At 34.3% G+C, this 24,936-nt stretch overlaps 2 protein-coding genes across 7 annotated transcripts in view; one reads left to right on the forward strand and one right to left on the reverse strand.

The window, feature by feature from the left end:
* LOC144968978 (protein yippee-like 1) overlaps nt 1–4,763 on the forward strand; it is a 110,526-nt gene extending 105,763 nt beyond the window's left edge. For all 6 annotated transcript variants that reach the window (XM_078907885.1, XM_078907886.1, XM_078907888.1 and 3 more), the window contains one exon: nt 1–4,763. This exon is cut by the window's left edge and continues 481 nt beyond it. The gene's annotated coding sequence lies outside the window, so the exon portion shown is untranslated.
* A 12,029-nt stretch (nt 4,764–16,792) lies between these two features.
* The window catches only part of LOC144968979 (pre-mRNA-processing-splicing factor 8), a 39,299-nt gene continuing 31,155 nt past the window's right edge, over nt 16,793–24,936 (reverse strand). Inside the window, exons 34-40 of the mRNA XM_078907891.1 lie at nt 24,239–24,412; nt 23,517–23,710; nt 22,603–22,984; nt 21,718–21,858; nt 20,752–20,891; nt 19,852–20,054; nt 16,793–19,228 (exon numbers count right to left, since the gene is read on the reverse strand). Of these exons, the coding sequence (XP_078764017.1) occupies nt 19,074–19,228; nt 19,852–20,054; nt 20,752–20,891; nt 21,718–21,858; nt 22,603–22,984; nt 23,517–23,710; nt 24,239–24,412 (1,389 nt within the window). The 3' untranslated portion in view covers nt 16,793–19,073. The remainder of the gene's footprint in view (nt 19,229–19,851; nt 20,055–20,751; nt 20,892–21,717; nt 21,859–22,602; nt 22,985–23,516; nt 23,711–24,238; nt 24,413–24,936) is intronic.

The following is a 24,936-nucleotide window of genomic DNA, read 5'->3' on the forward strand; positions in this document are numbered from 1 at the left end:
TGGTCAAAGGAGCATGTATGATGTATTACCATTTTAAGTATTTTGACGGATCTCCTCACGATCAATGCAATCAAGTCCAAAGTAGTCAATGAAAAGATGCGTTACTTAGGGAGTTCTTTCCTAAGGGAGTTTTTTTTCCGAAGGTAGTTCTTTCCTAAGGGAGTTCTTTCCTCAGGGAGTTCTTTCCAAGGGAGTCTTTCCTAGGGGAGTTCTTTCCTAAGGGAGTTCTTTCCTAAGGGAGTCTTTCCTAGAGGAGTTCTTTCCTAAGGGAGTTCTTTCCGAAGGGAGTTCTTTTCTAAGGGGGTCTTTCCTAGGGGAGTTCTTTCCTAAGGGAGTTCTTTTCTAAGGGAGTTCTTTCCTAAGGGAGTTATTTCCTTAGGGAGTTCTTTCCTAAGGGATTTCTTTCCTAGGGAGTTCTTTCCTAAGGGAGTTCTTTCCTAAGGGAGTTCTTTCCTAAGGGAGTTCTTTCCTAAGGGAGTTCTTTCCTAAGGGAGTTCTTTCCTAAGGGAGTTCTTTCCTAAGGGAGTTCTTTCCTAAGTTTTGGGATATGAATGACAAATAAAATGCCGTCTTGTTTATTCATCACTCTCGACTTAGCCAAACTGGAAAAAAATTATTATTATTATTATTTTCTTTCGGTGTGTGTGTGAGAGCTTAAGGCAGTTGATTATTTAATGAAGTGATTCCAACAGTATGACTCATTCATTGCCAGTTAGGACCAAAGATATAATGAATGTCTGATGGTGTTGGATATTGATGATCCAATCATGGCTCGACAAAACTCCAACACTGTCACTTGTTGAAGGAGCAATTCATTTTATACGTTCATAACTATTATGTTTTTTCCCCAAATCATTTATGTCTTTCCTTTGACCAAGCTCGACATTACCTCTCAACTAATGATTTGGTGACAAAAACTCAATATATCTCTTATCAGAAATTCAAGTTCTCGTTTTTCTTAGTGATTGATTTCGGATTTTGCATTGGCGATGTTAAGAAAGAGTTGCATCAATTGGATTTTCATTCGAACCGCAGCATTCATTTAATTTGCTCATACTCATACATCTGTGCTTTCATTAATTCTCTCATTTGCTCTCGTCACTCACCATCTCACAAAGATTGCAAGTTTTTTTTTTTGCTTCAAGGCCATTCAAACCATCTTGAATCATGTCTATATTGTATTTCTATATATAATGTATAGAATTGTGGACCATAATCCAGTATCTCATCTTTAGTCTTGTGGTTTTAAAACATGAGCTTTCGTATAGCGCAGTATCCATTAAAGGTGCTGATAGCGCTTTATCTGGGGCCCCAAGCCAACAGCAACTCTTGTAGGACGAGATATGACGCCAAAAAAAAAAAAAATTAAAAAAAAAAAAGACAAAATAAAACAACGACAAAGAACAACAACACTATTACAATTTTTGTGTGTGTAGAAATAGAAGAAAAAAAAGGAAAGTGATTTAAGGTGTCATGTCATTTTCAGTATCGAAAATTGTTGAAATAATTCGTTGATTGATTATTAATTGACGGATGTATGTTGAGTTCACAATAAATGTTAAATGACAGTTAAGACTACACGTAGAAGAAGATGCTGTTGGCCATCTGATATAACCTCGATTGAAATACGAAATACACATTATTTTTCCATCATTTGTACAAGGAGGAATTTACACAAAAATGCATTGTCCATTTTATCAATTTTAACATATCAAAAATATTTTTTTGAAAAGTAACGCAAAGAATTTACCTACTTAATGACCATGCGTTGAATAAAAGTTATGATAATAAAAAATTATCATTCAATATTATATTTTAGAAATGACGCAGGCGAGCTGCTGCAAAAGTAAAGCTGTCTGGTGGAAATAATGTTACAAATGAAATAGAATATCATGTTCATGATGATTAATTAACAATAACATACAATGTATCAAATGCCTGATGAATGTCATAGGATTCATCTTACCATCTGAAATCTCATCTTCCCTTTATTCCTTCATTCGTTTCACATCTCCATCCATTTCATATCATCCATTTATTTGTCATCATATTGTTTATTCTTCAAAGGAACCAATATGAAAATGAATACTATACATAATTTTTAATTCACATTGCCGCATATTGACAAAAAAACATTTATTTTTTTCTCTCCTCATTTTGCCAGATAACTTTTGTTCCAGATATCCAATGATTAATAATATTATCCCCAACTTGTCTTCAAGCCTCAACCTCAACACCTCTGTCATGTCTCAAATTTGAGACTTTGTACCAATCTGGGGATCTTCTTAATGCATTCATATTTGAAATAAAAGTTTTCTGGCCAAATTTTTAAAATAATATCGTTTTGCCAGTTGGCGACAACCTGGATCTTGCGACTTCAACCCATCCATCACCCACTGCCAATGTGAAAGTCTCAACTTTCTCCATCTCTTGTAAGATAATAATAACAATAATAATAATATTGATGACGGCCATAACCGACTTTTGTATTCGTTAATGTCACATGATTATTATTATTCATTATGACGATGACATAATAATCACTCATGTATTATATAATGAATTGATATAATTTGACATCAATGACAAGCGATGTATTACTGCTTTTGTGATAGTCTTTCGTTGTAATTGAATCCTCCTCCCACCCCCTGTGATGAAGAAAGAGTGCGGGTTAGTGAGTCGGATATTGTACAGGATAATTGCCTGAATCTTCATATTATTACCTGCTAAATTAGCTGTGAGAACTGAAATCAAATATCAAAATTGATTAACTCAGTGTAATAGTGTGTGTATTGATTTACCACCACTGTAAGTTTCGACTACAAAAAGACGCAATAATTCATACCCGTATCACATTTTGATTTGAGGATGAAAATCAGAAGGAATGGTGTATTGAACAATTCGATGTAAATTTAATTTTTTTAAATAGAACTTTGAAAAGAAACATTTCATATGAACAGTTTATTCCCTAGCGTCAAAACGGAATGAATATTTTTTCTTTGTGGATAATGATGAAGGTTTGTATATTATGACTTAGCTGTATGGAGCATGTGAATTGCATAAGCAGTGAGTGAAACTTTGGAGGATTATAATTGAAAATAATAAATAAATACAGGAGAATGTGTGATTCTTGTCATAATTCACCATTGGAGAGACAAGGATGTCGTGTTCTTAACCAAGGGAAGAATGATTTCTTGGATCGGATGCCTTTAACATGCACATCTTTTTTCTTTTGACAACTACGTTCAATTCTCGTGCACGGAAGTGTGTTGCGTTGACGCCATTGAAATAATACATCTGTGTCTCCATTCTCATCACGCATGTACGTATGGATACTTACTTCCGCCACGCCTGCTCCTACAAACAATAATCGGAACTCTCATAACCACCTCCATCAAACAACAACAACAATGAGAAATACGCGGAAGAAGAATGATAACAACAACAACAACAACAACAACCACGTCCACCATCAACATCAACACTACGAACATCTACTGTAGGTTGTTTTTTTTTTTTGGTATCTTTTTCATGCCTGGCGTTATGGCATATATGGAATGAGATAAGCGGAAGAGTAGCGTCCCTTGGGGGCGAGGACGAGAGGCGAGGACGAGAGACGCATGCGCACAACCAATATGACGTTCTCTCTCTAATAACTTTTCCGCCGGTGACGTCACAGACTATGGGTGACGTCTAATCAAGGGACGCTACTCTTCCGCTAATCTCATTCCCTATAGCGTGTCATTGTTGAATTAATAACATTGATTGATTATTGCTGTCACAATTATTACACACCTGCACAAACCCGTGTGTACTCTTCTACCTAGCCCTGCCTTTTGGTTCATCAACCAACCCCATCCCCAACTCCAACATACAACCCTAACTTCCCCTTCCCCCTCATCCCCATTTTAATTGACCCCACCCCACTCCACACTACATTTTTTTTCATTTTTTAAATATTTTGAATTTGTGATAAATAACATTTTTTTAATTTAATTTTATCTTTACCATTAACACACCATTGTCGTTCACAAAAGTCTGGATGTCTTTCAAACGCTTAAAAATTAGACAGACTTCACGTCGATATCAAAGGCTATCACTATCAACTAGAAAGTAACCTGAGCTACCAAGACTGATAACTAGATACATAAGCCATTTGTACCGAATTTTGATAAGAAAATCCATAATGCTCTTTTTTCCCCATACCAAGCAAGGGTTTTACGTGTTGAAATAATGAAATAAAGAATATTAGACAACTAAAAAGTCATATTGGTATGAGAATGAAAACTACATCAAAGTCTGTAGCCACCAAATAATGCATATCACTCATCGCGACTTAAAGTCATTCTCACTCTCGTCATATCTTCTACTCGGAGAACAAATAAATGCATTATAATGTCTTTTTCTAAGACAAATAAAGATCTCTTCTGGACTCGCAGACACAGGTATTCCTGAAGACATTTTTGTGCTTAAAGCACTTGAGTCATGATTTTTTTCTTTAGCCAATATCTGATAAACATGAGAATACATTGATGTACACACTACTTGACATCTAAACCAATAAACCGGGAGGTGAGATGGCCGAGTAGGTGTGGCATTGCACTTTGACCCAGGCGAGCCGAGTTTGAGGCCCCGTGTCGGCACCACATCTTATTCCTCAAACAAGAAATTTAGCCTTTGTTGCGTGGGTTATTTTGACTGTTTGTTGAGGTTGACCCTACTTGCTTTTGCTTTTACTTTGGTTAATTCATTGAATATTTGTTAAAGGGGGGGGGGGTGTGATAAAATGTTAAGAGATGAATTCAACCTTCGATTTTATTTTTAAGATGATATTATATCATGACAAAGTTTTTTTAGGGTCTTCATTCTGTGTGGCCAGCATGCGAGTATCTTACTCTAAATGTACACTTTCATTATTTTATATTTTAAATCAGATTTGAAGTCTTCTCCAAAATTTACTTCACATTGTACATATATTATATATATTTTTTCAGGCTTTAATTCTTCTAAAATTGAGAAAAGTGAGATAGGTCTCTCGCGAGAAATGACTCAAATAGCCGAATGGACATTGCAATGTGTTCTGTTATTACAAAGTGAGCAACATGGATAAGGTGTCTTGCTCACAGTTAAAAATTGTCTTCAGATTAAAACTGTTTACTCCTTGAAGGAAGAAATATGTATCTCACATAGCTTTCATTTTATATACCAAATTGGTTTATTCATTTATTTTTCTTTCTTTCTTTTTTTTTACGAATCTCGTCATCAGAATATGTACACTAACTCGTCACTTGTTTCTAAATCAATTATTCTTTTTTCTTTCTTTCTGTAAACAAACAAAGTAATAATTATTTTGCTATATATTTCACTGACATCCTTGTATTTCTATTTCTGCTGGTGCTGCCACGGATCTCAAAAACGCATGATGTAAAACAAGTTTAAAACATAAAAACTACAAGGTGAATACAAGGGAGAAAAAAAAACTCCTTACTCACTTGGGGGTCGAATCTCAGACCCTTGGATTGCTGAACAATTTTTCCAGCATGGGAAGACTGATGATTTTGTTTTTCATTTGGACTGTATCATTAACTCACTCAATCCTAGAGATTTTTGCTACTTTTCAAAATTGGGGGGAAAAAAAAGTAATAAAAGTGAGTATATACATAGATAGTTTTATTCAACTATCATTAACATGCAAAAACTAAAAACTTTGATATACGCCTATAATTTGTCTCATAAAAATGTAATAAATAGGCATGGGGTAAAAGTAACCCGGGTAAACTACGGATATAGTCGGTGTTAGGGTTGAGTGAATTAACGCCTTATGATAGTTTTACACCACGGCTAGCTTCCCAGTTTTTCTCTGTGTAACACTAACACAGTATCTGTATTGTTTTTTTTTTAAAATAAAAATAACATTGAGAAGTTATTCGTGAAATTCTCTTTCTGCGCTTCCATCTCATGCCTGCCGTATACAACAGAGTAATATGATATTTTCTATGAAATTAATTTTTGTTATGGAAGCTGTTGTACAATTGGAATTTTTTGGTCTTAAGTTTCCGAGGAAGGAAAAATAAATAAATAAATAAATAAATAAATGAACAAAAAAGCATTTCCAAAAAAAAAAAAAAAAAAAAGGGGAAAAAAAAAAAAGAGATCAAGCATTCATTTTTTTCATCATTAGTCCGTCCTTTTTATTGCTTCATTGCGTTATTATTATTATTATTATTATTTTTATTATTATTATTATTATTATTATTATTATTATTATTATTATTATTATTATTATTATTTATTATTATTATTATTATTATTATCACTATTACTATTATCACTATTACTATTATTATTATTATTATTATTATTATTATTATTATTATTATTATTATTATTATTATTATTATTATTATTATTATTATTATTATTATCATTATTACTATTATCACTATTACTATTATTATTATTATTATTATTATTATTATTATCACTATTACTACTACTATTATTATTATGATTCCATTCATTTGTTTTCATCATTGTATTTTATTTCTACAACAATGGTTGATGGCCTTTCCCCTGCTTTTCTCGTCTGTATTCCATTCCTGACCACAAGTCAAGTCATCCTAAGTCTAAAATGACAACTCACATTTATGTATTGATTTTTAAATATATTTTTTAAAAAAACGTTGAAGTCACTTTGACTTCACCACCCAACACCATCACCCTCCCCCCCCCCCCCCCCCTCCCCCTCCTCGCCCCATACTCCCTCCCCCTTCTAACATCCCATCTCCCTGTATCTTCACAATTCTTCCCAGTCCCAAAACAACATAAACTGACTATGGTTGTATCATGATTTTAAAATATATATATATATATATATATATATATATATATATATATATATATATATATATATATATATATATATATATATATATATATATATATATATATATATATATATAATACATAGTGTATATTCCAAATTCCACTTTGTGAATAACTTGGCTATTGTATGACCTTAAAGTCTAGCAAGCTTCAAGACACTCGGATAAAAAGGTAAACAAAAATGCCACGAAATCTTAGGCGTTTTTTTAGCTTGAGCTAAAAATTTCTGGATGAGCTAAACCTATGGCGCTGATATGACCTTAATGTGTTGCAGGTGCCGTAAAACCCTTTAAAACAAAAACCAGAAAAAAAAAAAAAAAAAATCATTCTTTTATTTTCCTGTTTACTGGCGCTAAAATGATACCAAAAGTGTCGTAAGCACCATAAACCCATTGGAAATAATTGAAGCAGTAAACTGAACAGTAGAAAACGGTAGGGGCTGCCTGAAGCCGGTGATCGATCGTAAAATACTAACGAAAGAGTGAACATGGAGAGGGTTCGTATTGGGAACAAAACAGACAATGGACGTTTCGGGTACAAACAAACCCTTCGTCAGCACAACATTCGAAGCCTGCTCTCCATTTTCACTCTTTCGTTAGTAAACTGAACAGTTAACATATGCAATTGTTGGCCTTCCATAGGGATGCGGTCCCGGGGTTTCTGGCACAGTGGGGAACGGAAACAGATTCCCTTTCTTTATTGCCTGTAAAAGCAACTCTTTAATTTAACTCTTAACCCATTTACCATGGCGACCAGAGTTCGAGTCCCTATGAAAACAGTTTGTTATATATGATCTTTCTCCGTCGCTAATGTTCACTAGAAAACAAACAGCAAGCCAAGCCTCTTTAGAGGCTCGGCTTGCTGTTTGTTTTCTAGTGAACATTAGCGACGGAGAAAGATCATATAACAAACTGTTTTCATAGGGACTCGAACTCGGGTCGCCATGGTTAATGGGTATGTGAACAACTTCACCATATTATATGGGCACCAAAACGAACAATGGAAGAAGAAGATAAATCTGTTGTTTTTTTTTTTTCTTGTGAAAATAATATGATCGATGTAAACACACTATGTATTGTATTGTTATTATACTCCTGATGCAACCTGGTTTCAAAACATGGAAAACAGAAATGAAAAGAATAATTTTTAAAAATAAAACAAAAACAAAAACAATAACAAAAATAAACCCCAAGAGTGCTTTCATTGTGAATAAAAAACACAACAATTCTACCATGGCAAGCTATCTATCTCCTTCACCCTGAATGATAATATGATTATAAATAATTCTACTATTCGTCAACATCATCTACTTTTTACATTTTTTTTTTCTATCCCCATTTTCGAGAAAAGAATAAGCCAGTGATCCGCTGTTCATTGTTATTTCCTCGCCACTCTATGTATCATCACAATGTTATTCATTCATTCATTTCCCATCACCATCATCATCATCGTCATCATCATCATCAATTGCATTTTCTCCACTTCTATATTTCTCTAGGATTGTCCATACTGGTTTGGGTGTGTGTTTGGTATTTTGTTATATTGTTTGAATGATGAGTTTGACACATATATATAATATCCATTGCTGTATACTTATATTATCATAGTTTGGCTCCTAGTTCGGGTGTCCTTCATATTATTGTATTCTTGTACTTGTAGTGGAAAATGATGTGTACTGGCTGTTTGATCATAATCCTCATTTTCGTCTTCTCAATCATTATAATCATTGTCTTCATCGTTGTTGTATTCTTCTTCGTCTTCCTCATCATCAGCATCATCATCACCATCATCATCATCGTCGTCGTCGTCTCCATCGGTGAATGAAAACACACATCACGGCACCACTACAAGAAGTGGGTTTGAACGTTTGTCATGTGTCAGTGTTAACGACTCTATTGTTTGATTATCATCACAGACCAATGTATATTTAATTTTTTAATTCAATAATTGCCATATTATGTGGAGCGTGGGTTTAAAAGATGTCAATATCAGCTGATGATGTGTTAGCCAGACGATGTGTGTTTGTGCTGGTTGAAATAAGTTGGGGGAAAATCCCACACTGCCGTATTCTGACAACACATAACATTTCATTTTGGCTTCTGAAAACGTCTACTTCATACACTCATTGATAGATAAAGATGGCCTTTCTTGTCAAAGTCTTAAGACTGACAAGTGTCAAAGTCTTAAAACTGACAAGTGTCAAAGTCTTAAAACTGACAAGTGTCAAAGTCTTAAGACTGACAAGTGTCAAAGTCTTAAAACTGACAAGTGTCAAAGTCTTAAAACTGACAAGTGTCAAAGTCTTAAAACTGACAAGTGTCAAAGTCTTAAGACTGACAAGTGTCAAAGTCTTAAAACTGACAAGTGTCAAAGTCTTAAAACTGACAAGTGTCAAAGTCTTAAGACTGACAAGTGTCAAAGTCTTAAGACTGACAAGTGTCAAAGTCTTAAAACTGACAAGTGTCAAAGTCTTAAAACTGACAAGTGTCAAAGTCTTAAAACTGACAAGTGTCAAAGTCTTAAAACTGACAAGTGTCAAAGTCTTAAGACTGACAAGTGTCAAAGTCTTAAGACTGACAAGTGTCAAAGTCTTAAAAGTGACAAGTCAGTTGAAGACTTTTATGGCAATTTGGGGTTCTAATTATTCTATCAATGTATATATAAAGTGACTTTTCTGGCCTTAGTGAAAACTCCATTCTGGTGTATGTGAGACTGGTACTGGTATATTTACAGGTTTTATGAAGAATGTCACTCCATTTTAAAATGATAAGTCTTTCTCAATTCATTAAGAGGTTCATTTGTCTGAATAATATCATCGTAAAGGTTACAATGTGTGCTTTGCTTATCTCCCATATATTGACTATAATAAGAATGAAAAGGCTCATGGTTATATCAGTTGTATAAGAAATGACTTGTGCTAGTAAAGCTTTGTGGTTTGAAATGATTTGTAAGTCGAACATATTCGTAGATATTTTCAACATTGTATAATTTATATCCATGGGGGGGGGGGGGGGGGGGGGGGGGGGGGGGGGGGGGGGGGGGGAGAGAGACAGCTCAGTTAAGTGACAATAATCAACATCCGATTGTAAAACTTGGATGAAGAAATAGACAGAGGCATTATGAACATAGAGAAATTATACACAGTAAAAATGGCTGAGAAATACAAACGACGGATGTCTCGTCTTCTATCCAAAAAGTCAATTGATGCGTATAGATAGTATGCGCTTGGCTAAGAAGCTAACATTGCCATCCGGAAGTATAACGGACCAACACACAAAACTCTTGTGTAACCATGATCGTTTATAGTCTGGTTTTATTCAGTTTAGAGAGAATTACTCATAAACGCGCAAGGCCAAAAAACCCCAACAATAACAAAGACCTGAGTGACGTCAACTTCGAACTATCTGTAGTTTTGAAAGATCTGAATATCTATTTTTGTCCTCTACGATTTTGATTTCGGTCTCTCAGCACTTTTCATCGGTCAGCGACAGAATCCACTCCTAAGAGCATGCATCGTAGAGGCCGTCTTTTTTATTGTGGTGGATTTAATTTTTGAGTTGATTATATAAATAATAAATAAATAAAATAAATTTCCTTTATTCATCTCTAAGGGGATATTTTTTCTTTAGGATTTATTCCAAGGGAAGACTGGAAGAACCCAGGCGTCAGCCGCAATGCAGCGCCGCAAAGTGAGCTAAGGCTGGGTGAATTGCTCAAGGCCACACAACGCGGCGGGTAGTCGAACTCGGTACCTTTCGGGTACGAAGCAAAGACCGTACGGCTGAGCCACGTTGCCCCAAAAGCATTGTCTCCGTAACAAACAATTACTCCTGTGAGATTTTATGTTATTTTAGTTTAGTATTGAAAGCGGAAGGGATGAGTGACAAATGAGTCAAAAATACTTGCCAGCGTTTAATGGGTGAGATGTTGTTTTGTATTTTAACATCTATTAGTCATCTATGGCCACGGCCGGCCGTCACAATTTACCATTATATATTTTAAAAAGTAATCAGTTGTTGATAAAGAAGACTAATATTTATAATAACATTACATAAAGGACATTGAAAATTTAAAGTTAGTTCGTCATCATAATCTATTGAATGTTTTCACAAATCCAGCAATTGGATTCTCTCATCTGTAGCTCAACAAACCTCATCACCCATTATTATTATTTTTATTATTATTATTATTATTATTATTATTATTATTATTATTATTATTATTATTAACGATATAGTTATTATGATTAAAATTTTTCCAATTCCTCCCCCCCCCCCCCCCCCCCATCACAATTCCCCTTCATGCTGTAGTATCGTTAATCATCACAAACACACCGACTTGTTTTGTTTCTTTTGTGTCACCAGAGATGACTTTCATCATGTTCATGATTTGTAAACGCATGTGTGTCTATCTGTTATCCTTTCATTTCAAATTTCTCAATCATCATCATCATCATCATCATCATATATCGTCGTCGTCGTCGCCATTTGTCATAACCATTGCCATATTTTTCTTCGACTCCTTGTTCAATTCGACAAGGTCTTCAATGCCTCATCATCACCACCACCATCCATCCATCCATCCATTCTCTTTGTCTCAATTCAGATCCGGTTTGTAGCATCAACTCATTGATTTTGTCCTTGGGCCACCACACAGATTTCAAATTTAAAAAAGAGAAGGCCAACTTGCTAGAAGAGGAAGATAAAAAAATGTATGATCGTTATGTTTTAGTGTAATCTAGACGGTTCAATGTTTACAAATTCAACTTGTATTCATTTTAACAGCGAATAAAAAAAGAACATGAGCTTTTATATAGCCCAATATCCACTAAACGTGCTCAAAGCGCTTTACAAGGATACACGAAGAAAAAGAAATAAAATAGAAAAGAATTAGTATACCATGTCTAAATTGTGAACACTTTTTTTGTGTCCATCTGGTGAAACCCGCTGGATTTAAAATCAAAGAGAATGTTGTTATTGTTACCGAAAACCCCCTGAAAACGTCAAATACTATTTTCATAATTCTATATCACATATTATTATATAAACCTGATGTGTCCAAATTTAAAGTAGATATCTATCCTATATAAATGATATATTATTATTATTATGAATATTATTACATCATTGAAATCTTTTAACGAAAACATGTCGGAGATATCAAGACAAATCTTAAATTGTTTTTGTTTCACCTTTGGCATTTGTGACAACTTTTATCTTAAGTTTGATTTTTTAAATGATTTTTTACAACAGTAATAATTCTTTATTTTCTTGCCGCGATTACATCATCATCATCATCATTAATGAGAATTAGAATTCACAGTAAATCACAATGTAGGGTTATTTTGCCTAAGGTAACTTATATATTTTTTAAATTAGATAAATATCGTTTTTGTTCTAACACTTGTTAAAATTCGTATGCAAGAATACCAGTAATACCAGTCAATATAGTTAAGCATAATTACATAGTTTAGGAAAAGCGGTCACTATAAATTATGCTAAATTAAATAGTTTAGGATGGGTAGAGTCATGTTGACCTTAGTTGGCAACCATTGTTGTCTACCGTGCATTGAATAAATTCCTTTTTACATTTTGGTCAGACAAAATGTTTACTTCATGTGTTTATTTATTATGATGACTCATGGCTGTTCAAACATTCTTTAACCTGAGACTTCTTTTAACGTTGTGGGGTCATTTTAATGGGTCGACATAAGAAGTACAAATTTTCTGGCCAAATGAAAAAAAAAAAAGTGTTCTGACGGTGTTTGGTAATGTGCAAAATACTAGGGTTCAGCCAAAATTACTTGTTGAATTAAAGTCACCTTACTATGAATGAGTTCAACAATATCAATTTGAGAAGAAATAATGTTGCAAACATTTTTCAATCAGTGAAAATAAGAGAAAGATTCCTCGAGTGATATTTGGATTTTTACTATCCTTGAATAAAACGAAACCAGTTAAATTTCTACATCCTCTGTCATTTATTTTCTCAAAAGATCTCATGATTTTTATTGCGATGATCATTGCATTTTTATTTTTTTTCCCCATTGTCTTTGCTTTCACTACATCTCTAGTCTTAAAATAACATTGTACCCATTTCGAACAATACTGTCCTATTGAACCTCTATCACATGAGGTTACCAATCACACGGGTAGAATTCCAGATTTAAAAAACAAACTCTGACCTGCCAACTTGAAATGTTAAAAAATCGTAGTTTTCAGAGAGAAGAAATAGAAGTCACTATAATTAACTTTACAAATTAATATTTTACAGTTATCAGTATTAAATATGTCTTCAAAACCTTGGAATAGATGCTTTGTGGCATCAACGTTTTCTTTTTATCACATTGTAATGAATCAAAAATGTCTATTTATTTCTATTGTTGAAGCCAAAAATTCGTATTTTTACTATTTTTCCGTAGTAGTTGGCATGTCTGCAAACTGTTTATTTTATCTGGAAGACTTTGGTTGGTTGATTGGCAGTGGACTTTAAAAAAACATTTAAACGAAAGAATGAAAATTAAAAACAACCCATGATTGTAAGTTTGTAAATAAGAGTTATAGCTCGACATAATTTGTACTGAGTAAAACCGAATACTGCATTCCTTTCTCATACTAGTTTTAATGTAGAAAAGAAAACAAAATGTCTGATTGAAGTCAAATAAAAGATTACATTTGTTTAAAAAATGTGTGCATGTTTGAGAATTGCCATCTTAGTCGGGTTTTCATTCATCCGTCATCGCTTGGATCACACATTATTTACAATATATCATTTTTTGTTTGTTTTGTTTATTGATATTATTATAATTTTCATTTTTTGTTCATAAAAACTTCATTTAATTTTTACTAATTAATTCCTTTCGTTGACATATTTTATAATTTTTATCATTGAGCGTTCAATCTCTTTTAAATATTGTGTTTTGCATTTTTATGATGTACAAAAAATAAAAGACTTGAAATTAAATGATGGTGTTGTTTTGTTTTGTTTTATCAAGAAGGTTGTATTTGATCAGGTCTATTTATTTTTTTCCCCTTTAATTTATTGCTTTCTGAGCGTGGTTCTTGCTTTGAGATGAGTTTTGCCCAGGCTTTAGTTGGGACCGATTGCCGTAATGGAGGCATTTTCTTGTATATCATCACTATGCGTGTGTGACTTTTTTTTCTGCGTATGCAATATTTTAAGGCCAATTTACCGCCATTTAAAAGGAAGGTGATGACACAACCACTTCTTGGTGGGTTTTATTTTTTTGACTTCCCATAGCGGGCAGGAAGTCACTTGCTGTGTCTTCTATCCCCTATATCAGTTTTCCCGAGTTTGCTTTCTGATTTTGGCTTCGGATGAGAATACTTAGTTTTGTCCTGGCCCTGGCCCTTGACTGGGAGGGAAACAGTCAAATGTATAGTAATAGTTTTGAGAGATGAAATCATCACTCTGGCTTGGTAGTTACATTTATTTTGGTATTGAATATACAATGGTTTGTAAACATTTGAGTGTTCCTCTCTGGGTGGGGTTCCCGACCTCCCATAGTGGACAGGGAGGTACTTGTGTCTTCTATCCACCCGTGTCTGTTGTCCAATTGCTTTCTGTCTTAGTCTTGGAATGAGATTACTTTGTTTTGACCCTGGAAGAAGTCCTTGGCAGGGAGGGAAACAGTCGAACTTGTGCTTGTTTCTGGATGAGACTTTTAGGTGATCTTAAACTAAGTACACTGATTGTGTGCTCTTGTAATCTACATGTTCCCTATTTGAACAATTCTCCTTTGTCATACTTTTACTCGCATTCTTTGTGTATACCGTCTACTGGGGTAACTTTGCCCCTGTGAATTTAATCATAATAATAATAATGAAATGTATTTATATTGCGCCTAATCCTCTATACAATAAATCTCTAGGCGCATAACAATAACTTCAATCCATTCAAATTTCTCTCTATCTCTCTCACACACACACACACACACACAGACTGTCTCTCCGTCTTTCTCTCATAAACATTCACATGCACACACACACAAACCTTCCACCATCCAACTATTTAACATATTTGGAGCATTTTGAGTAATCTCAGTTGTAGATATTTTCCTGATTAAATGACTTGCTTATATTTACCAAAGGAAAAAATTGCTACAAAATTAATAAATATACTCTGATTGGCCAAAAATTAAAGAGGCAAAGTTTCCCCACTTGACTGTACCTAGAACTTTTTGTCCATCCAATTTCCTTCCTTTTTACTGGCGCTTAAATGGTCTAAATGTGTCGCAAGTGCCCTAAAGTACCCTTAAAAGCAATCAACAAAACGAACATAACCAATTGTAATCCAGGAGTACAAAGTCAAAAAGGGAGCAGGGATATATATTCCAAAAGTATTCTTTAAAGTCCCACTAGCCAAATACACCAGCATCCTCACCAAGAATACATTCTGATACTAAGAAAGACAAAAATACATGATCATGAGCAATATCCATTAAATGTGCTCGATGTACTTTACAGGAGGTCTCAAAACGAACTTAATGGAGAACAAGATCACAGTATGTGATGCCTTTAAGGTGATGGCCTCATTTCTTGACAAAAGACAAGGCTGTTACTGCGCCAGGCACTCAAATTTACACTCCAGTCTTGTGAGAAAGTGTGAGTTTAAAGAGCCTTTACCATTCACAAGGACGCAGCATTGTTTGTTTTGTTTGTTTTTAAGGGTTTTTACGGCGCTTGCAACACATTTAGGTTATATCAGCACCAGTAAAAAGGAAGAAAATGGGATAGTAAAAAGTTCTGGAATTACAATTAAAGCACCCAAGAAAAAGTAAGACAAAGGGGAACTAGGAACAAATAGGGATCAGATGTAGATTCCAAGAGCATACCATCAATGTACTTAGCTTGAGATCAACTATAAGTCTCATCCAGACACAAGCACAAAATCCAACAAGGAGGAATACACTCAGATGCTTACATCATACATTAAAAATAAATATAATAATACATAACAGAGAGATGATTTACAAGGAAAAAAATATCATCTCTCAAAACAATAACTATGCATTCGACTGTTTCCCTCCCAGCCAGGACTCGGGCCAGGGCCAGGACAAAACCAAGTAATCTCATTCCAAGACAAAGACAGAAAGCATGTTGGAAAACAGATATAAGGGGATAAAAGACACAGTATGTAACCCCCTGCCCGCTATGGGAGGTCAGGATCCCCACCCAGGACGCAGCATTGTGACACCCAAAGCGAACTCAAATCCTCAACATGCATGTCACACCAGATAGTCAAACCTCCACAAAGCTGGACATATAGGTGTCATTTTGTAGAATCTACAATAATCTCTTACATGAAGATGATATACAAGGAGAAAAAAAATAATAAAATTGCCTCTCCCAGAAAATGAAACTGATGGGAAGTTTAAACGATTAAAAGTTTGTCAGGACGACTTGCCAACTTTTCTGAGGCAAAATTCGGGAAAATATTTTGGGCAAATTTGGGACTTAAATGAATGTGATAGTGATAGGGGTGGTGATGATGATGACCATGATAATGGCGGAGGTACTTGTGGTAATAGTAATAATATGAGCTTTTTTTAAAATAGCGCAATATCCACTAAAAGTGCTTTACAAGGGGTCTCCAGCCAACAGCAACAATTTAACATGGAGGACAAGACATGATGCCTGGTAACAGCCAGGTACTCATTTTACACCGGAGTGCGGTGAGAAAATGTGGTGATGATGATTTTTTCTGGAATAATAAATACAATAAAAATCAGGATAGTAGTTGGTAATTTGGGAAAGAGAAAAAATATCTGGAATTTCCGATAAAATCGGGAGAGCTGGCAAGTCTGTCCGACTAACAATACAACCACCCAAGACAAAGTATAAGTAATAGAAAATTATCTTTAAAAAAACACCTATAAATACAAATGTCGGTAAAACATTGTTTATTTTTTAATTTCTTTATTACATTTTTCAATCAAGACGTTAACATCAACAATGACAACATTTTATAATTATAATATAAGACAATGGATATTTCGTGTAACATGGCTGCATTGTTGACAAAAAGACCATCACCGTTTGGATAGAAAATCTTTTCTTTTTTTTTTTTTTGTAACCAATGAAGGAGCTGAAAAAGTGCAACTCAAGTTGGGAATTGCACAATTTTTCAAGACTTCTTTACCCAATGATGATCCGAGAAAATTCTATCCAAAATACATCCTTGTTCATTCATTCAAAATAATAGATTTTATCAATGCAAAGATACTCGACATATCACAACTAGAAAAAGAAGAAGAAAAAAAAAGAAGGTATGAATTGTTCACATTTATTTTAGTTATGTTACATATATTATATTGAAGTTTTGTCCACTTGCTTGTTGAATTTCAACCATTGCTTTTACAAAAATGAAATCGGGGTGATGAGGAGGAAATGTTATGCCTGAATTCTTTTTACCCCAATCTCATCTCACTGAAATTGTATCGTTTAATCTGTGACTGATTGAAATGTTGGGTTATAATAACGATAATAAAACATCAGCGCAACAGAAGAAATGGGTGTAAATTAAGAGAGACATTAAATTTCAAGCAGTTCTCTACAAGAAAATAATAATAAAAATATAAAAATATATACAGATTATTTTACATAGAAAATGTATCCATCACACCAATGTTTCCCCTGATCCTTTTCAACGATGATTTCCATTGACTTCATGACGTCTATTTGTAACCTTCTTGATAAAGAGGAACAGTACAACCTTCTTGATAAAGAGGAACAGTACAACCTTCTTGATAAAGAGGAACAGTACAACCTTCTTGATAAAGAGGAACAGTACAACCTTCTTGATAAAGAGGAACAGTACAACCTTCTTGATAAAGAGGAACAGTACAACCTTCTTGATAAAGAGGAACAGTACAACCTTCTTGATAAAGAGGAACAGTACAACCTTCTTGATAAAGAGGAAAAGTACAACCTTCTTGATAAAGAGGAACAGCACCATGATAATCATTACAATTGACTTCAGTCAATTCCCATTAAAAACAATTCAAAACATTGAACATAGTGAGTGTGATGACACGAATAATGAGAATGAAAACTTCCATTTCCTTCAAACTATTTTCAGAAGCAAGCATGCCACAATGAGCAATTGATTTTTATTCTTTTTTTCTTTTAAACTTCACTTATATTCAAACCTCAACTATGTACATTGAAAGTTTATCAAAATAATTTTTTAAAAACCATACACAAAAACAAAACAAATAAACAAAACAATCCAATAAAAAACCACTGACAAACTTGTAGTTCAAGACTTGTCAACCAAAGACTGGTATAAAAATACAGCCAGCCATGTCTTAACTCTCTCCTTACCAGCAATTTTCAGAATTTTACCCGAAACTTCATACTCACCCAACACCAAAGTCGATTTTTTAAACAGAATAGTATAGTAACGAGTATATTCTATATTTTGTTCTGAAAAAAGCATCAGTAACACACTTTATAGTCACCTGGAACAACTACAAAAGACGTCTAACTTCTACGTCATAGCACAAGACCGAAGGGCTAGAGCTCAGGTGGTCGCTGGTTCGGATAAGATAAGTAAGTTAGTTCTGAAAAATGAGCTCTGCAGTTTCATAGCTATAACTATAAAAAACTGAAATCAGAATTATAAAAATGGATTGTTGGTTGCGTCGTAACGAATGTGACAATTTTCCTATGGGTGGTAAGGACAGGGTTAACAGTCAGCTGTAGCTCCTATAGTCAAGTCCACTTTTATATGATTTCATTGTATAACTTTACTTTCACATCAACCTTCATCATTACTGCTAAACACCAGCCTACTTTAACCTTTACTACTCCATGTTCCACTATTCAGAACTGACAATGGCATCACTTATAACATTTGGAAGAATCTACAATAATTTATGATGACGTGACAAAAAAACAAAACAAAAACTGAGAAAAGCCACCAAACTGATTTTTTTAAATTAAAATTTTAGGATTACAAATCCTCCAGCACTGACTTGTCCATATTCTTCCATCTGACTAAAGAACAGGAAGTGAGACATTTGGAAGAATATGCAATAATTTATGATGATGTGAAAAAAAACAAAAACCAAAAAAAACAAAAAACAAATCAAAACAAAACAAACAAACAAGAAAAACTGAGAACATCCACCAAAAAGATATTTAAAAAAATAAATAAAAACAAAATTAGGAGTACAGATCCTCCCGATCAGCTCCGGCTTGTTCGTGTTCTTCCATCTGACTAAAGAACAGGAAGTGAGACGGTCTGTGGATCTCGTGATAGAACTCCTTGGGATTGGACAGTTGAAGGTCGTACTTCATGTTGGGGTCATGACGGACACCTGAAAAGGAATGGATAACGTTATAATTTCATAGACGAAACTTAAACTAGTAGAAACATTAGACAATTGATCAGTTTATTACACCCACAAGGTCGTCTGATTCATGTCTTCTTTATAATCCAAGTTCTAAAAAAATAATAAAGTCAACAAGTGAAGTCAACAACCAATATTGTAAGTGGAGAGACCAGTCTAACTGAGTCATCCACTACTTAGAAATACATATTTTCTGCCAACCTAAAACTATATAAATCACGCACGTATAGGAACTTGGGGACATTGTTTTACATAGGTCTAGTTTTAAAGTCAAGCAGATACAAATTTCAAGAAGAAAAATTACAATCTATCAATCCAAAATGCATTTTTCCATATTTTTTCACACATAATTCTTCTTTTCAATGCTTTAAAATTTAAAAAAAAAAAAAAAAAAAATTAATGAAAACTTTCAAGTATAATAAAAACATTTGACGCAAGAATCTCAATTTTGGTCCAATTTAACTGATAAAAAAAAAATTACACAAAATATGTTATTAGTTTTCAAACCTATTATTTTGGAAAATCGTAATAAAACCAGAGCTTCTCACTTTTTAAAAAAACTAACATTTTTTTACCAACACACTACTCACCCATAAAATTGTAGTTCCAGGAATTTTCCGTGGGCACCATGAAGAATCCCAGGAATCGATCCGACAACAGCATCTGTACCCGCTCGTAGTGGGAGGGGAGGTAACCTTTGGGGTTGTTACCGGTGTCCTTGTTCTGACGACCCCATTCAAAACCACTGACTGTTAATCTGTACGCAGTCAGGGAACAGGAACCTGGAGTAAAACTGAACAGAAGAAGACAAATAAATTATTAAATTTTCTAGAGTTATCTTACTTATCATATATTACTGTATGTAGTAGGCCAAACATTTCAAATTTTAGCTTTGAATACTCTTCAACAGTCGAAACGTCACTTCCTTCCTAATGACGCATGGTAACTTAGTAACACTTAGTATCGGAACAATGGCGGATGCCTGTATGGAATATTTCCCCTGCGAGCATAAAAGCGTATCCAGAGAAAAAAAAACAACACATAAATTTGATCATGTTTTGACTTTTACACATTCTGATCACAAGGCATATGAAAAGTTCTAACCAGCATGAAGAATAAAAAGTAGTGATTTTCTTTGTTTAGAACCAAGATGGTCACCGTTGCCGGGCGGTGTGACATCAGACTAGTGAATCCAATTGGTCCATGAAGCTGACATTCTTTTATTCAGAAATGCCAACCTCAAGAACAAGAAATGTGCAATTTGGGAGGAAAAATGTGTAATTTCCAAAAATAATGTGCAATCCAGTGCAGTCTTGATTTAAATTGAACACTGTTCACAATGTCAATGCACTGTGGCTGACACCTGGGTTATTCTAGTCTTCTTTTGGAATAGAACCTGACAAATTTCCCCTATGGGATGAATAAAGGGAACTTTATCATCATAATGAAAATTAGCACAACACACTCCCATCTTTAAAAAAATGTCTTACCTGCAAGTGATAACGACAGTCTTCTCCCCATCCCAGGCAGAGTTGTCGGCCATGACCTTGGCATGGGTGGTGATATCCTGTGGGGACAACTGGGGCAACTCATTGGGCTGAGTGTGAATCCACCCTAGGGGTTCCATCTCCTACAAAATCAAGGCAGTTGATAAGAAAATAAGATGAAGAAGAAGAATTAACAAAAATATCGGACAGTATCAATCCAACAATGCTTTTTTCCATTTTTATTCACATATAAATCTTCTTTTCAATGCTTTAAAATTTGAAGAAAATTGTCTGAAGACAGAGTTGTTCCGCGAGGCTTATTTTTTGATAAAATAGATGTTGCTTAGATTTTGTTTTTTTGTATGCATGCTTATTATATATCATGTAGTGTCGTGATTTTTAATTTTTATTGTTTTTAAACATTTTTATTTTTATTATGTAAAGCGCCGCAGAGCTTGATTAACGTGGATGTTTAGGCGCTATATAAATTCATTATTTACTATTTACTACTACTATTACTAAATTACGTGACTAACAACCAGAGAACTACCCATAAAGTGGACCTTGGGAATGTAATTCATATTTTGTATTGTTTTTAGTTTCTTTTTAAAATATATTCTTAGAGGTTTTGAGCATGAAAGACTGAAGATTACCTACTGCAATGACAATGCTTCTACAGTGAAGATGCAGACATAAATTCTAAGATTTCTACCCCCCCCCCCCCCCCAGTCATCTTCATATTGTATCATATCCTTATGAGCTGAAGGGGAAGTATTTTATTTCCAGCTTGCCTCACAATTTATTAACAAGTTTAATACAAAACTAACAAATTTTTAAAAAATTCGATTTGAGAATAGACGCAATCAATCACCTGAAAAAAAAAAAGTTTGTTTTTTGTTTTGTTTTTTGGTGAAAATCAACATTCAGGTTTCTGAATTTCTACAACTGCCATTATTAGTTATGACTCACATTGAGATATTCATGGTTTGGCAGCAAGTGGGGTAGATGAACGGTTTGGTGGGTTCCCCATTGGGGTGGCATCACAATGCATCGGATCTCCTTCACTTGTGGATTGTCTGGAGGACTCACTCCATACAGGTAGCCAGCAATCTAAGGGAAGGAAAAAGAAAACACGCATCATGCATCATCTCAAAGACAAAATCATTTGTTTCAGCTTCTAAAAAAAAATTTATGTTTATTGGAATCACACAAAAAAAGAAAAAAGAAAAAAAAGAAAATTAAAAAAAAGAAAAAAGAAAAAAATACCCAAAAAACCCCAAGAAAATTTTAAAAAAAAAAAAAGAGAAAGGAATTATTATCGTCACTGATTCTTCTAGTAAGCAAATATAATCTTTTCTCTCACAAGTACGTTACTGACATATCAGATTTTAAAAATAAGCATTCCGAAAATGAGACAGCAGCTGAGTTATCATAGAACAATTGCAGTATTTAGAAAATGGGCATTTTACTATTGAACTGTCTGGACACTATCTTTTGAGTTAGAGACCAGTGTGGATCTCTGTGTGTGATGTTGGTCAGAGAATGGAAGAATGTTTATTGAGAGCCGATCAAATGTTACGGTCATTCCATGAGAAACAAAATATAATTTGTTATAGAAACCATGGGTTATACAGGCTACTCAATTCAGTAACATTTTCAATTGAAACTTAATAATTGTTAATATTGGTAAATATAAAAGGACATGCAGTCCTTTATTCACATAGTATAGAAATGAACTACTCTCTGAGAGAACATTGCTGAATTTTGAATTTTTGTGAAAAAGTTATCCCAAGTTCAAAAAGAGAAAAGCTAATTTCATTTTGCCGAGTGTAATAACAAACAACGACGTCATACCTGAGCCCTGAGATCAGAGATGATGATAAACTTCTTAAGCACATTCTTGGGCAGGATGTAAGTGTATCCTGTTTCCTTGATGTCATCAGAGCTGACATAGATGTGGTTGGTACGAAGATGCAGGTTGGTGGCAGAGATGGCCCTCACACGCCACTCCGTCTTGGACGAGAAGGTGGCAGTCTCATAATTGGAGGTGGTGGAGGTGATGATTTCGTCACCGTGCTTGTTGACGGTTCGGGTCGTGGTTGCTGTCATCTGAGACTGTTCCTTGGTCTGTTTTTCAATCTCAGCAATCTGTTGTCTTTGGGCTGATGGAGCTGAGATTTCCATACCCAAGATGATATCCCTGGTTTCAGACTGGGTCAAGGAGCTCACATTGACGCTTGAAAAAAATACAAAATTTTTTTTATCAATAACAAAAAGTTTAGGGGGTTTAAAGAAATTATTTGTGCAGTTACATGGTCTTATGGTATGACACTCTACTCAAGACCAGGGACAAAATTGGGTCTTTGGAATAGGCTCTATATTTCCCCATCAAGGTGTAAAACGAATACCTGCTGGCTATTAACGACATTTGTCTCTGTTGCACGGGTGTTGTGTCTCTTTGCAAATGTCTAGAGTTTATTTGGGCTTGAGACCCTTTAAAAAACTTTTTTTTTGTGTGCGGATGTTGCACTCTATAAAAGCTCACAATAATTTTTTTAATCTACCATAAAAGATAAGAATGAGGAAGACAGGACATTTAGAGTAATAGCTCTAATTTTTCTATGTCACATGGTTTTACTTCAGATTTTTAAAGTTACTATTTAATTTATCAAAATGTTAAGAAAAAACAACAAATTTAAATTTGCTTTGATATCCAGAGCTTATGGAATTGGCATTAGATGGCAATTAAACGGGTGGTGAAAACTTACTTGTTCTTTTTACCATAGTCAGCCAGAATGAGGTCCTTGAGTTGTACTTCAATCTTGATCCATTCCTCGTCGGACAGAGTGGGCCAGATGTGGTGGGCCTCTGTGATAGTGGTCTTGTCTGGTTTCAGGAGGATCTTGGTCTTGTCATTGTTGACGTGGAGGGCACGCAGAATCAGGATGAGACGAGAGAATGCCTGGAAAAGAATGGATTTATCAAATCAAAAATTTAAACTCTCTCCCTCCCATTGTATTTCAAGGGCCAAGAATCCAACATATATTAACAATGGACAACCATCATTTTAAGCCATGTTCACATTTCCTCACCAAGTTCTCCAGTTAAAGTAAAGTAAGAATTCCTAAAAGGACAAATATCCATTGAAAAGCCTGATTATTCATAATTTTGGATTATAAAAGGAGAAATATAGATAAAAGCTACTGCATGGATTAAAAGTTTGTAATGAAACAAAAATAATTCAAATGAATGGCTTGTACTAATAATGAAGGCTATAGAATATCTATATCATTATGACTTCTCACTATAAATTATTCTCATACTTATTATTGATGACAAAAACAACTCTTAATCTTCAAAGTATATCACAGAAAATAATTAGTCAAACCCTAACTGTAAACCCTGATGGTAAAGAAAAGTTGGGAGTCTCAGAGTCTGTGGCTAAGGCCTAAACAAAAAGATGAATCGGTAGAAAAGATTTCATTCTTACCGTGTAGGAAGAGATGGTTTTCAGCCAGTCGTCGTACAAGTTGAACAAAACCATCTGAGGCTCTGTAGCTTTGAGGATCAAATCTCCGAACTTCTCCACTTTCAAACAGGCTTGGAAGGGGAGTTGGAGTTCGCTACCTTTGATCACAATATTGGGGAAATCCAAAAGATGCACCTGGAGAAAGCAACAAAAAAATTATAGCAATTCGATTAAGAGAACAAGACAAATCTTTTAAAAATTGCTGACCATTATGTCCAGTATACATTGAGCTGCTTTAATATAAAATAATCGGATAATACTACAAAATACAATGCATGACAAAATAATGAAGTAGTTACTCTGGGTCATCAGAATCAATTACAAATCACTGATATAGGATAGGGAGTAATTCTATCAAAAAATATACCAGTCCAACCAATGCATTAGACATCCCTTGAATCTAGAAGACACCACTTTCATGTAAACATTTACAATGTGACGCATCTGCCATATGATGACAACATCCCCTATAATCGAACTTGAAATTGGGTCTAAGTGAGATATCTTTATCATTGTTAACAGCAAGATGTATTGTATTTATATACATCACATCATCTTAAAATCTGTCACTGATATATAAAATATAACAACACTTAAAAACTCTAAAATTACCTCTTTTGCTAACCTGTAAAATTGTTCTGAAATTGTGGACTAATACC

This window comes from Berghia stephanieae, chromosome 3, assembly GCF_034508935.2.
Source record: "Berghia stephanieae isolate SIO BIC M18660-M18661 chromosome 3, UCSD_Bste_1.3, whole genome shotgun sequence".
Taxonomy (NCBI): Eukaryota; Metazoa; Mollusca; class Gastropoda; order Nudibranchia; family Aeolidiidae; genus Berghia; species Berghia stephanieae.